Source organism: Delphinapterus leucas, chromosome 21 (genome assembly GCF_059928025.1).
Source record: "Delphinapterus leucas isolate spDelLeu-1000000601 "Yukka" chromosome 21, BTC_Dleu_Yukka2, whole genome shotgun sequence".
Classification (NCBI taxonomy): Eukaryota; Metazoa; Chordata; class Mammalia; order Artiodactyla; family Monodontidae; genus Delphinapterus; species Delphinapterus leucas.
In genome coordinates, this window is record NC_143149.1 from 32912283 (window position 1) to 32927117 (window position 14835).

General features: G+C 41.6%; 1 protein-coding gene across 3 annotated transcripts; it reads left to right on the forward strand.

Moving 5' to 3' along the window:
• The first annotated feature begins 1274 nt into the window (after positions 1 to 1274).
• VDAC3 (voltage dependent anion channel 3) lies at positions 1275 to 13796 on the forward strand. 3 transcript variants are annotated; one of them, XM_089903805.1, is made up of 9 exons: positions 1275 to 1529; positions 3687 to 3755; positions 4572 to 4621; positions 7590 to 7742; positions 8576 to 8628; positions 9707 to 9934; positions 11167 to 11317; positions 12141 to 12202; positions 13280 to 13796. In XM_089903805.1, exons 2-9 carry the CDS (start codon positions 3689 to 3691, stop codon positions 13356 to 13358), a joined length of 843 nt encoding a protein of 280 aa, XP_089759931.1. In that variant the 5' UTR covers positions 1275 to 1529; positions 3687 to 3688; the 3' UTR covers positions 13359 to 13796. The 3 variants fall into 3 exon arrangements, with proteins under 3 accessions (XP_089759931.1, XP_022427036.1, XP_022427037.1); XM_022571328.3 differs by having other exon boundaries at positions 1284 to 1529; positions 12141 to 12198; XM_022571329.3 differs by lacking the exon at positions 1275 to 1529 and adding an exon at positions 1856 to 2112 and having other exon boundaries at positions 12141 to 12198.
• Positions 13797 to 14835: the final 1039 nt, after the last annotated feature.

A 14835-nucleotide genomic window follows, 5' to 3' on the forward strand; every position in this document is an offset into this window, starting at 1 on the left:
GCCTCTTGATTCAAGCAGCAACCTGGTACCAGGAACTGAATATCAAAGACTTTGTGGGGTTTTTTTCTTCCCAACTTTTTATTTTGAAAAATTTTAAACTTATCGGAAAGTTTCAAGAATAATGCAACGAACATCCACATATGCTCCACCTAGCTACACCAACTGTTAACATTTTGCATGGTTTTTCCCTTGAGCATTTGAGAGTTAGTTGCAGACACGTGCTATTTCACGCCTAAATACTTCAGCACGTATCTCCTAAACACCAGGCCATTTCTGCATAATCAAGGCATAATCATCACCCTCAGAAAATGTTACATGTTACAATACGACTATAGTCGACATTCAAGTTTTCTCAGTTGACCCAAGAATGATCCTGAATAGATGCTTTTTGTTTCTATTTTTTGATGCTTTTTGTTTTTTGATCCTGGGTGCAATTTAGGATCACATTGGTCTTGGAATCATATCTTTGTCTCCTTTAATCTAGAACAGTTCACTAGCCTTTTTCTTAATATTTCATGAAATTTACATTTTCGAAGAGACCAGGTGGTTGTTTTGCAGAATGTCCCTCAATTTGGATTGTCCCTCAATCTGATTGTTTCCTTGTGAATAGAGAGAAGTCACTTTTTTGGCAAGAATGAGCATGTGATGTCAGTCTGTACCATCACTGGTGATGTCAAGTTTGATCACTCGACTGAGGGTGACTTCTTTGATGTGAAGGTACCCTTTTCTCTTCACTAAGTAACCTGTGGGATGACACTTTGGAACTGTATGAATATCCTCAACCGTCCAGCATCTATCGATGAATTTTGCTTGAATCAGTTATTGGTGGCTCCAAAGTGGTGATTTCCTATTTCTATAATTTCTTCTACACTTATGAGCTGCAGTTCGTCTCTGAAGGAGAGCTTTCCCGCCTCCATCTCCTCTCTGCCTTTGAAATATCATTTACCCTGTGTCATCTTGAATAAGTCACGTCACTTACCCCCTCGGGACTTATTTTTCTCATCCTTAAGACGATATGACCTAAGGGCCACATTCTTGAATTTTAGTCACCCTTACACGAAATCCCCATACAGATCTGCCAGGCATCCGCCAGAGAAGAAGACGCCGGGGTCGGCTGTGCCAGCATCCACTGCGGAGCGGCTGGTACCGCCGCATCCACCGCCGCGGCCCCTCCCCTGGCAACGGTAACTAGTAGTCTCCGCGCCTTCTCGCGAGAGCGGGCCCCTCGCGGACAAAGGTGCGGTCGCCCGGCCTGCGCGCCCCACGTCAACCTCCGCCCGTCCCTGCGCGCCGGGCCCTGCCGCGCACGCGCGCACTCGGACGGTTGGAGATGTAGGTCCGCCTCGGGCCTGCCGCGCGCGACCCCGGCGCGACACTCCGGCGCAGCCGCGACTCGGGGCTCGGGGCGCGCAGGCGCCGCGGGCGTGGGGCCGCGCAGGCGCGGACGGCGTTGCTCTGAAGACTTTCTTCGGTGCCCTGGCGGAGCGGGCGCGCCCTCCTGGCTGAGCGGACAGGTCCTCCCGTCGGAGGTGAGGCGAGCCGGGGCCTGGGGCCGGCGGCCGGGCGGGGGCGGGGCGGCGACCGGCAGGGCCCTGCGGTAGGAAGGGCCGCCTAACGGGGCGCGGGCCCGCGGGCGGGGTCGGCGGGGACCGGCCCCTCGGGTGATGGACCGCCGCGCCACCACCTGCTTGCGCCCGGCCGGTCCCCAGGACTCTCCGGGCGTCAGGCCGGACGGGAGGTTGGTTTCGAGGGAAGTCGGGTCCTCGAACCCCGAACCCACCCCCGCCCCCGGCTTCCTCCCTGGCATTGGAGTCCACCATGAGGGGGGCTCTTCCACTCCCTGCCGCCGAGGGGAGGATGCTGAATGTGCACCTTCAAGGGGCGAGGCGAGCTGACGGTCCCGTTAGTAATCGTGTGAAGCTGGGTTATAACTAACCCGTCACCCCCATCCCCCGACTGCGGCTCCTGCAACCCCGGTGCGCTGTGCGTGCCCACGGACAAGTGCATTTGTAGTCATGGAAATGTGCGGAACGTGTCGTCTCTGGGGCTTCTCGAGATTTTGCTTGATCATACCAGCAGTGCACTTCCCATCAGGATCCTGGGCCTGAAAAAGTAAGCTTGAACTAGGTAAAATTGAGGTCCAACCCCCTACACGACTTTTGCAAAGTGTCTGGCAGGTCGTTTTGAAAAAGAAGGAAAATGCTAAAAGACTGTAATGGGTCCCTGGATGGATGTTTCTAAACATTTAAGTGTATCTTTTGTCAGTAGAGAAAAAACCAGACTGTAAAGCCTTAACATTTCTATTTGAATACGTAGTGCCTGCATTTTAGACTGAACTTCGGGAAACATTTCAACAGATACCGGCATCGGTTGTGATCATAAAGAGTAATATCAGATTGCAGTTGGCAATGTGTAAAAAGCCTAAAATTGATCCTTTGAATACAAAGGACTGAATTGTAAATCAATTGCTCTGGGAGTGAACTATGAAACCTTGTGGCTTAGAACAACAAAGCTTTACGATGGCTATGAGTCAGTACATTTATCTCCTCTCACCTTTACGCTTTCTTCTTAACTTTATATATATTTTAATACTCTGTTCTCTTAACATATCCTAATATCTGTCATATTTGACAGGTTTAGGTTAAGGGACAAATTTTAAGTGAATTCACAACTACGAAGTGCACCATAAAGTGTGTGTAGTGTTCAGGTGTGGTGGGATAGGCAGAATCTTAGCAGCAGGCCAGACTAAGAGCTCAGCCAAATAGAAATAAATACCTTCGGTTGTGTAGGTGGTTCAGGGGCTAGCTGGTGCTCTGGATGTTTCTGGTGTAGTAATGGGGCCAGTGGGGTTGCTTGAGGTGGTTCTACGACCTGTTGGATGTGGCTGTTGAGGCTGCTGCAGGAAGAGGTTTCCCGTGGTGCACAGGGCAAAGGAGTGGTATGTTCAGCAGTGTCAACAGGCCTGAGATTTTGATGTGAGGTCATCTTGGCAGTAGAAAGGCTGGCTGAATACTAAGTAGGCAAGATGAAAAGTCAAGCCCCTTGGGTTTTGAAGGCTGTAACTTTACAGTGTATACTGATTTGTGGGAGCAGACCGCTGCAGGTAGACCCTGTCCTATATCTGGTTACTAGGTAAGATTACAGCACTTTATTTTAAGAAGAGTTTTGAGAGAGGGCATACTCTGGGTGAATACATTTCAATTAATGTGGTAATTCTTAAGAACTGAATGTCAGAGTGGCAAAAACGGTAACCCTGAAGATGTTTAATTGCATCTGTTTTACAGATCCTCAGAAAATTTACCTTGACATCTTACATAGCTCTTTGGCTTTATAACAGCCCAAGAAATGTTTTTCTAATGTACATTTTTGCATTTTTTTAAAAAGTAAAAGTCCAGTTTAACAGAGCATCTCCTTCAGCCTGGGAGAAATTTCTTTTCTTTGCAATGCAATCAGAAAGATGACCTTTGTGAATCTCATGAAAAACCCTTTTATTCTCTAGCATTCTGGAAAGCTCTTTTTAAAGGAGCAGCATGCTTTCTCTTAACTTGGCTTGCATTAGGGCATAAGCATTAATGACACAAAGGAAGAAAAAACTATATACCTCTTCTCACAGAACTAAACAGCTGAACAGTGAATAAATACTAAATAGTTACTTTTATTCCCTTGTCCTCATTTTTCTTTATAAGATATGTGTAACACACCGACTTACTGTGACCTAGGAAAGGCTGCCAAGGATGTCTTCAACAAAGGATATGGTAAGTATGCTATTGTGAATTGCCAATTTGGGGGTAAGCATTAGTACTGAATGCCTACTATATGGGAGAGACTGTGCTTAGTAAAATGAGGTTAAGTCAGCATTAATCTATTTTACAAGATTTAAGGGGATCACCATTAGCAGGTTACTAGACTTCTGTTTTTAGAGGTAGAGTCCCACAGGCATTAAAAGCTGTTGTGTACATTAACACATACATAGCATTTGCATATTTAATATTATCTGTTGGGTGAAATCATATAAATCTGTAATATGTGTGCCTCCTTTGGTTAGCCCTGGGGACAGCTAACGTAGGGGGTGTAGTTTTCCTCCTCCAAATAATGGCAGTATTTTCACGAGGGTGAAGACACAGCTTTTGACTTCTTTGGAGGAACATACAGTGTTTGAAAGCAAGTGGACATTTATTTTTAGTTTTAAAAATTTAGTCTTTGCATTTTAAATTTTTTGTGCTGTACACATTTGATTTTTTATTAACTAGTAATGTTAATTATATATTTTAAGCTTGTATATATATATCTGCATAATTTCTAATAATTTTGGTTCTTAAAATAGTACATATTCCTTTCATCCATTTGTTTTTTTAACTTATATTTTCAAAATATGTCTTTATTATTTTGAGGGACTTTAAAATTAAGTTATTTTGTTATAATTCAATTCCTCGTGGAACTCTCACCTAACAAGAATACTGAGTATTTTCCATATGGAATGTACTATGGACTATTTTCATAATTCCTAAGTTGCAAAGACTGGAGTGCATGTCACATTTTGTACATTAATGTGTATTTCTGTGTGTGTCTAGGATTTGGCATGGTCAAAATAGATCTGAGAACCAAGTCATGTAGTGGAGTGGTAAGTACTTAATATATATATATATATATATATTTTTTTTTTTTTTCAATCAATTAATTATATTTTTGGCTGCATTGGGTCTTCGTTGCTGCACGCAGGCTTTCTCTAGTTGCGGCAAGCGGGGCTGCTCTTTGTTGCGTTGCACGGGCTCCTCGTTGCGGTGGCTTCTCTTGTTGCAGAGCACAGGCTCTAGGTGCACGGGCTTCAGTAGTTGTGGCTCGTGGGCTCTAGAGCGCAGGCTCAGTAGTTGTGGTGCATGGGCTTAGTTGCTCTGCGGCATGTGGGGTCTTCCCGGACCAGGGATCAAACCCGTGTCCCCTGCATTGGCAGGCGGATTCTCAACCACTGCACCACCAGGGAAGCCCCTTAATATATTTTTAATAGATGTAGCATAATTAACTTAAAGAAACCTGTTTAAAAATCATTGTTTAGTCAAGTTACTTGAAACGGCATACTTTTGGTGCTATGCTGTCTTCCCTACAGCTTTGTCCTGCTCTCAGATTTCAGTGAGCTGCCCAGCCACTTGAGCCCAAGGACAGTCAGGTTGAATTTGGGGGGAGACCCTTTGTGTTTGTCATAATAAGAGTATTCTGAGTCTTATTCTCAGAAGAGACAGAATATATGTATACATATGTATGTATATATATATATATTTTTGACCGATGCCATATCTTTATATTTTCATGAATATGTATATGGACACTAAAATCTTTGCTTCCCTTGTATTGGGTTCATGCAAATTTTGTTGCCCTTTTACAAAAACAAATTAATTTTAGCCTCTGTCCCTTCATGATTAGTTGAAACAGATGTAGAAATGCATGTAGAAGATTAGTCTACATTTTTTATTAATGTTCATAAAGTCTTTTTTACTGGAAGTTAAGAATATGGTAAAGGATATATCAGTGTATTATCAAAGCGTCACTAACCAGAGCTTTCTTTAAGTAAGTCTCAGCAAATAGATCGACTTTACCCTCACCTTATTCTCTGATTTCTCTTTATTGGCTGCATCTTTTTTGTTTGGTATTTACCTATTCAAACCAGCGCAAATTTTATTTCTGGATATAATGATTAAATTAGAAGGGCAAGAAGCATGTGGAGTATTTACGGTACTTTGTCTTATGCTTCATATAGTCCCGGTTTGTCACTATGATTCTTTCCCTGGGTTTTCTAGTAGTGAATAAATATGTATGCAACTCCCCTACTAGGATGGGATTTTGTTATATCATCTATTAAAATAGAAAAGTTATACTCATTTTGATTAGTACTTCAGAATTTGCTCAAGGTAGGTTTGTCTTGCAAAAATCAACAACTAAAATTTTATCTCCCTTTCATGCTGCTGTTGTGTGTGAATATTCATTCAGATGGTAAGAGAAACAGTATATTTGTGTGCTTGTTTTTATGGCTGCTTTTGTTCTCTGGTACTGATTCAGGGTAAATTTCATCCACTGCTCCAAATTTTCTCGATCGTACCTTGGTATTTTTATGATATGCCATCTATAACAGTAACATTTTCATGATTGTTTTGTTGCATACTAGCATTTAATGCAGAACCGTAGATGTTATGTGCATGTTATAAATATATTTTGCACTGTTTGAGCTAATTATGAAATTAGACAAAAACTGAAGCAGTTGTGAGCCTGGAGCTCAACTTAGGAAAATTCTAGACTTTTCTTTGAGATTTGTACCTCTGGCATTTTAGATTTTTGACAGAGCTTCAGACTAAGAAATGATGATGATAAGAAAGAAATACAGACTAAATACTCTTTTACCTTTATTTTTTGCACCAAAATTAAGGTTTCTATTTGCTATACTTGCAAGTTTATGAAAGGTAAACGTGAAAAATGAAACACTAGGTAGCTGGATCTGCTAAAAGAAAGTGATATGAACTATTAAACGTGACTAGCATTTTATCGTGTTTTACCAAGGCCTTGCCCTTAGTGTGCAGTGTGATATTCTCTTTGAAAACTTTCTGCGTGGTGTAGATAAACAGATCACGGTTTCCCAGTTGTTTCATCGGCCTGTAGAACGAGCGTTAGGGGGCAGGGTTGGCAGGGTTTCTTTACTGTTGGCAGTATTTCAGAAATGTTCTTTAAAAACAGGGCCAATCAGAAACGTTTTTTCTTGACAGTTCATAGATTGACAGTGACAGGTGTTGACTGTTTGCTTCCCCTAGAAGGAGATCTATTTCTAATTGCTTATTGTCATATGACTGAGGGACACCTAACTGGGAGGAGGATATATTTTAAGGCATTCATAGTAACTATTTGACAGGGAAGAGGGATAAGTTACAACATTCCATTTTCTTGTGAAAAATGGGAACTTTCAATTATTGAAATTGTGTACGCTGATAGTCTTATGGATAGTTTTGTGGACGAAAGCAATAAAGTTTTTATAACAGTGTGAATGTACTTAATGCCAGTGAACTGTACACATAAAAATGGTTAAAATGATAAATTTTATGTTCAGTGTATTTCACCACAATAAAAATAAGGCTTTTTAATGCATTAAAGTTCTGGCCCTATTAAAAGGGGGCAATCTAGGGCTTCTAGTGTTTGGGGATTTTTAAGGACTTTAAAGTTAACTCATAGTTCACAAGATATGATAGAGAACTGATAGTCTTTTCCGTGTCATGAAAGTACACATTTAAGATTCAATATTTTTGTCTTTTTAGAAAAGGCATTTATTTTCAGTAAAGATATTTTTCTTTTAAAAGAGAGATTCCCATTTAGTAAGAGAGTATATGGCACAGAAATATCAGTAAGAGAGGTGGAGTAATGGGAAGATGCAAGACTGGTTAAAATATTTAGAGATTGGAAAGAAGGAAGGGAAACAGGAAATAAGTTGCTGCAGAGTAGGGCTGTGGTAAAAAGTAAGTTGTGTTGGTTTCTGCTACATTGAACATTACTTTCTGGAATGAATATTTTCTATCTCATGAGCGGATTTTAAAGTAATTCTTTTTTCTTACCAGGAATTTTCTACTTCTGGTCATGCTTACACTGATACAGGGAAAGCATCAGGCAACCTAGAGACCAAATACAAGATTTGTAACTATGGACTGACCTTCACCCAAAAGTGGAACACAGACAATACTCTTGGGACAGAAGTCTCTTTGGAGAATAAGGTAAGAGAGCGTTGGAAGATATTTGTAGGGTAAAATTATCTTGGGGATAAAATGCTGAACAAATCCCAAATATAATTTGAGATCTTGCAACCCTGTCTAGTTTTCGTATTTTTTCTCTGCATGTGGCCTTCTTTGGTATGTTTTATGTTTCTAGAAAGTAAGGTTTTGTTGCTGTGTACATAATTATGATATCTTTTGTTCTGACCAGTTCTATAATACTTATTGTTACACAGCTGAGCCTCTCCTGAGTAGACCAAGCTATTTGTAGTGATCTAATTTAATTTTGTTTTGTAATCATTGCAAAATTGACTCCACAGAAAAATGTTTCTAAAATTCTTTAATGTTTTCAAAGAGAAAATCTTTCAGCAGTTGTCAAGTGCCTGCTACTTTCAGGGCACTAGTTTTTGAAGTATGTTTATTTGCACATTACCATATATAGATAATGCATATGTATGTATAGCTGAATAAATTACTTAGGTTGGCTTGTTAAATGTCCAGTTACAATAATTTCAAGAGAGTATCACAGTTATTTTGTTGTATTGGGGTTTTCTGGTTTTGTACTCTAATTTACATTATTGGCTATAACAGGATTTGACCTATATGTTTTAGCCTTTTTTTGGGTGAGAGAATCATGATGAAGCCTGGGGGGTGAGGGGAGTGGGATAGGGTGCAGGGAAAGAAGAAGAGGAAATTTATTAAATCATTCAATATTTGGCTTTCTTTAATGACTTTCTTATTTGTTAGGAAGTTAGAGAAAACTTTAGAATTGGTTTTTCAAGTCAAGAAAAGAATTAAAAATTGCTGATTGTTAATTTGAAATCTTTATTTTTCAGTTGGCTGAAGGGTTGAAACTGACTCTTGATACCATATTTGTACCGAACACAGGGTAATTATCCCAACCCCATTTTCTGAAATGGTCTTGTGGCTTGAAGGGATAGAGAGGTCTAGGGCAGGGAACTGCAGGAGGAGCTCTGGAGGTGAGGGGCACGGAGACCTGTGTGTGCAGGAGGGAGGGAGGGACCCTCCCTGAGGACACTCCCTGTGTGACACTCAAAGAGGCACATAGTAGAAAAAATGTAGGAGCTAGAGGGGTCTGAGACGAGATATTTTTTAAGCTGTCCTGAAGATTCACGGATGTGATGTCTTGCTGAGAAGTTAACATCTTAAGAGAAGAGTGTAGTCTCCTGGCACCAGAACACCACAAAGAATAGTGCCGCTTACTTGATTTCTTAGCCTTTATAAATCCCCCAACTTCTCTGACTCAGTTTTTTCATCTGAAAAATGGGGATTATGTTGTTTCCCACCTGCCTCTCTCTAAAGGACAGGTGCTCGATGGGGGCCACGTGGCATTTCTCCTCCCCTGTAACAGCAGGCGTGTCCTTCCTGCTACACACCTGTGTTGTCTTCAGGACAAGCACAGGACTATTAAGAACTGATTTCGTGTTTTCAGTATTGTCCTTCAAAAATGTACACTTCTGTTCCATCCATCTAACATTGTCCAGGGAGAAAACATTGGCCTAAGGAAAATAAATATGCTTATTAAAAAAAAAAGTACACTTCTCTCTATGACAGGTTAATAGTTTAGAAGTTTGTCCGGCATTACCTTTTGTAGCATTTGGAAACATTTAAAGAAATTTGGTTTCTTATATGTCTGTATACATATACATTCAGATTTTTAATTTGGTACTGAAATATCTTACACCTTTTTATACTTATGCTTTCATGACATTAATCATGAAATACCCTATCATTTGAACTTACAGTGAGCAATAGGTAAAAAATAGTATATATATTTCTAATCCTAACAAAATTACATTTGTAGAGCTGTCATTTGAAACATTTTTACTGTATATGTGCCACCTGCCAAAACAGTATTTACATTATGGGAGAGGAGGGATCTTACTCTAAAAATTTCTGGACAGCAGTGAAAACTTGTGCTGTTTTCATTTGCTTTTTTTTTACAGAAAGAAGAGTGGGAAATTGAAGGCCTCCTATAAACGGGATTGTTTCAGTCTTGGCAGTAATGTTGATATAGATCTTTCTGGACCAACCATCTACGGCTGGGCTGTGTTGGCCATTGAAGGTTGGCTTGCTGGCTATCAGATGAGTTTTGACACAGCCAAATCCAAACTGTCACAGAATAATTTCGCCCTGGGTTACAAGGCTGCAGACTTCCAGCTGCACACTCACGTGTGAGTATTCACGGTTCAGAGTTCCTCCTTTAGTGCCGGCACAGTCGCCCAGAGGATGGTAGCCGTTAGCATGTGGAGAAGGTTGGAAGGGGTGGTGCTGGCATGACGTCATGCCTTGGTGGACATCCAGCTACACTGTGTCGCTCGTAGTCGGCAAAGCACTGCAGAGTTAGTGCACTTGGCGCTGGTGCTGTGCTGCTGGCAGTTGCTGGCCTCTGAGCCTGTACCCCAACCACTGGGATGGAGAGGGCCCGGGGCAGGGGCCACCTCCTGATAGAAGGGATCCTTTGGAGGCGTTCCTGCTTCCTCTGGTTCCCTGTTCATCTTGTCAGTTTCTAGAAGCAGCTCTGTTAGGATCATGAACAACCCCCTGATTGATCTGAGCGTCCTGGAGCATCCCCAATGTAATTCTCTGGAGGTTTTCAGGTACCCTGGTCAGAACCAGTTACCTGGGTTGTATTCAGAAGTAGCAGAAGTCCTCAGAGCAGTCCTGGGTTCAAGTCTGTAGACTGCAGCCTGTTGTTTACATGAATTTGAACTTTTAAACTGTATTTTATGTCTTGGCCTACTGGGCACTGCTGCTGTCCCAGGAAGAAAAGCAAAAGGATCAGCTCTGTGTTTTTGAAGTGTTGCAGATTGCTTTCCACTAGACACTCTATTCCACTTATGGTGACTAAAATAAAGTCGCTAGTGGTGTAGAAAGAGGCATTGAAATTGATGAAACAGTATTACAAAAACTCAGGGACTGACTGCTGAGGTGCTCTGAAGCAATACGTCGTGTACTTCCCTGGGGCCATGCACTGTAGCTATTGTCTGGAGGGTGCTTTCTAATGCTAAGATTGTGTTTTGAGTGAAATCCAGAATTGGCTTGTACTACTATATATTTTTTTTCACAGAATCTTTATATAACTCTACTTTGAAGTTTCTAAATACTGTGAACATGTCAGAGACATACAGATCATACTTACTTGAGGTGTCTGCCTTTGTGCATAATTGAATTGTGTCTAAGAAATTCATGTCATGTGGAGGAGCCAAGTAAATGAGTCAGATGTTACTGTGCTTTAATTAGGTGGCTATAAATCACATAACCAGTTTGTTTGGAAGTCTGTTGTGCTAGAAGTCTGCTGAAGTCTGTAGCTGTAAAATAAGACCCTGATTTAGATAGTCTTAGAATTTGTTTCCATATTGTAACAAACTAGATATTTATGACTTTTCTTCTGCTGTGAAAACAGGAACGATGGCACTGAATTTGGAGGGTCGATCTACCAGAAGGTGAACGAGAAGATTGAAACATCAATAAACCTCGCGTGGACGGCTGGCAGTAACAACACCCGTTTCGGCATCGCCGCTAAGTACAAGCTGGACTGTAGAACTTCTCTATGTGTAAGAATGTGCTGCAGATTGGGTCTGTTCTTAGGGTTTCGTCTAAGTCGTAAATGGATGCTGTGATGTGGTTGTAGTTTGCATGTTCTTTATTAACTTTGAGCTACTCATTGTGTAGTGAAAAGAGCATATACCTGAAGTCAGGAACTGTGGGTTCTAATCTTAGTTCCTTCTGTATTTGTTGTCTGACCTAAAGTCATTTTATCTCTTTGGCCTCAAAATTTTCTTATCTATACGTTCCTGGGTTTCGATTACTGTTCCTGTTGCCACTGGTAATTCTTGTTAATAACACTAATTGAGCTCTTAAATTTCAGGTCCTGTGCTAAGACTTTATGTGTATTATCTCATTTAACCCTCACAACTAATTATTTGGTGAGTAGTATTACCCTCATCTGCATTTTATAGATGAGGGAGCTGAGACTTAGAGAGGTCAGGTAACTTGCCCAAGGTCACATAATAAGAGACAGGTGCCAAGATTTGAACCCAGATCTGTCTCTCACCAGAGTTCATGCTTGTACCACTGTCAGAGGTTGTAAAACTGGTAACTCAAAAGAATTCAGTTCACAGGAGGGATGTTTGGCTGCACAGTGTTTTAAAATTTTGCTCGAGGCCTTTAAGCATGCATTCTCAAGGTCCCCTCTGTCCCCTACTGACTTCTTAAAAGATTTATCTTTTATTAATTAAGTTTTCAGTTTTACTAATTCTGGATTGGTCCTAAGGTGTTTCAGCTTTGGAAATCTGATGCATGGAGTGGTTGTGTTGGACTTATATATTATGAAATTGATTGTTTTCTAACTGTTTCTATTTCATCTCCTAATCTTAGGCTAAAGTGAATAATGCCAGCCTGATTGGACTGGGTTATACTCAGACCCTTCGACCAGGTGAGTAAAGGACTGAATAACTATGGGCTTGGGGTAGAAGGTGATTGAGGAAGTAAAACAGATTAAGCACTTTTGTTTAAAAAAATATTTTTGTACAGTAAGTTCCCTACATATAAACGAGTTCCATTCCAAGAGCGCGTTTGTAAGTCCAATTTGTTCGTAAGTCCAACAGAGTTAGCCTAGGTACCCAGCTAACACAATTGGCTATATAGTACTGTATTGTAATAGGTTTATAATACTTTTCACACAAATAATACATAAAAAAACAAGCACAACAAATAAAACATGTTTAATCTTCCAGTACAGTACCTTGAAAAGTACAGTAGTCCAGTACAACAGCCGGCACACAGGGGCTGGCATCGAGTGAACAGGCAAGAAGAGTTACTGGCTGGAGTGGGGAGAGGAGGTGGGAGATGGTAGAGCTGAAGGGTCGTCAGCAACAGGAGATGGAGGGCAAGCTGCAGTGTCACTCATGGCTGCCGTTGATGGCGCAGGCTCTGGCTCCTTGCTGGATTCAATTCTGTCTACCCTCTTGAAGAAACGATCTAGTGATGTCTGGGTAGTACTGTACCAGCTACACCACCACTGCTTTTATGCTTGCTTCTGGACATCCTGGGCTTGAAATAGAGATACCGTACTACTGTACTCTATACAGTCCTGTACAGTAAAGTACACAAAAGCACAGCCACTTGTAGAGGATGCACGCGTGTGACAGTGTTTGCCAGACACGTGAACTAACTTCCATGACTGGACGTGTGAACACACGTTCGCATCTTTGAAAGTTCACAACTTGGAGGTTTGTATATAGGGGACTTACTGTATTCCTAATAATAACTTGGTTACTGTGGCTTGTGAGTTTGGTTGATCACTCATCATTCTTAACCGTGAGCTCCAAATAAAGTGTGCCACGACTGTGCTTTACAGATCAGGTGGCTGTGGCTAACCTGGCATCGAGTTAGTAACAGAGGTAATCTCATAGCCAGCTGTAACCCATGCCATTGATTCCACCCATTGTTTCTAGGAAATGCAGGTCTGATTGTAATGCTTGTTACAAGTGATTGTGGTGTTCGCTTCTTCCTAGGAGTGAAACTGACCCTGTCAGCTCTAATCGATGGAAAGAACTTCAATGCAGGAGGGCACAAGGTCGGGCTGGGATTTGAACTAGAAGCTTAATGTGGTTTTGAATAAAGCATCAGCTTTGTCCCTGGAGGTGAAGAGAAGTCAACCCACTATGTTTTGGCCTTAAAATTCTTCTGTGAGATTTCAAAGGTGTGAACTTTTTATTCTTCCAAAGAATTGTAATCCTCCTCACACAGAAGCCTAGATATCGAGTCCAGCCTAAGGGAGGTGTGCTTGAAGACATGCCCGGAAGTTGTCATGTTCGTGCCACATTTCAGTTCAGTTCCGCAGTGTTATTTTCAATGTGTTGCTCAGCGACAGTGTAGTGTCATGTTACAAAGGAGATGACCCGACCCTCCAGTTGTCCATCACGTCCTGCATGTCCCACACCACTTTTTCATGACCTTGTAATATATCGGTCTCTGCGGTAGTGGAATCTTTCGTTTTGCATCAGAGTAAAATAAAATAAACCCATCACATTTGGAACATAATTGGTCATCTCACTTGCCAGTGCTGGTTTCTTATATTTGGTGTGATTGATTTTGTTGTGAAAAGCACTCACCCGTGGGATGTGTGTCTGAATCGTCTGTGCTGCCGCCCGTCCCCGCTCTCCTGCTGCTCTTCTGCGGTCAGGCCGCGTTGTCAGACAGCGCGCTTTGTTCTGGGGGTTAGAAGCACATCTGCCGAGGTCCTTGCCACCTGTTGCAGTGTGAGAGACTATATCCTGTTGGTAGTTTTGTAAAGCTGCTTGAGGGACAGTGAGCGTGTGAGTGGATGAAAAGAGGGCAAAGGAAAGAGGACAACTGGGGGAAATGCTGCCAGGGAGAGGCTGGTGGGAGGGGTCACAGCTGGATGGGGTGCATCCATGGCCCCCCCGGGCCTCAGGACAATGCTTTTGATGACTAGATCTAGAAGAGTGATGGCCAGAGGATGGAAATAGTTTAGAAAAGAAATGAGTAGACTATGATGTCTTCAGGGCTTACTGGTAAATCATCTTTCTAAGAGTAGAGCTCCTTTTGAAAATCTTTTTTTTTTTTTTTTTTAACAAAATATGTGCTGGTTGCTACAGATTCAGTCAGTGTAGACATAAATAAAAGTGAAAATTCCCATTCCTCTCTCCAGTCCCTCTTCCTTCCACTGCCACTAATAGTTTGACATGTGTCCTTGCGATATTTTTCAGTGTCTTTAGAGATTACATAAATATCTATCTATATATATAAAATGTTAAAATGCATATCTTGTCTTGCACCATACTTACAAAGTTAACAGCAGAGTCCTCTGTTTGTATAAATAACCCTCATATTTTTTATTTTTGCACTTTTGTATAAATGTGGCATTTGTTTATTCCGCTTTTTCCTATATCCAGTCTGCTTTACAGAGAGCGCTGCCTTGAGTATCTCTGTCCGTTTATCTTTCTCCACTTCGTGCGTATTCCCATGGCAGCACTGCCCAGTAGGACTTGCTGTGATGATGAAAATGAGGTATGTCTGAATTGTCCCACACGGCAGCCACTAGCCA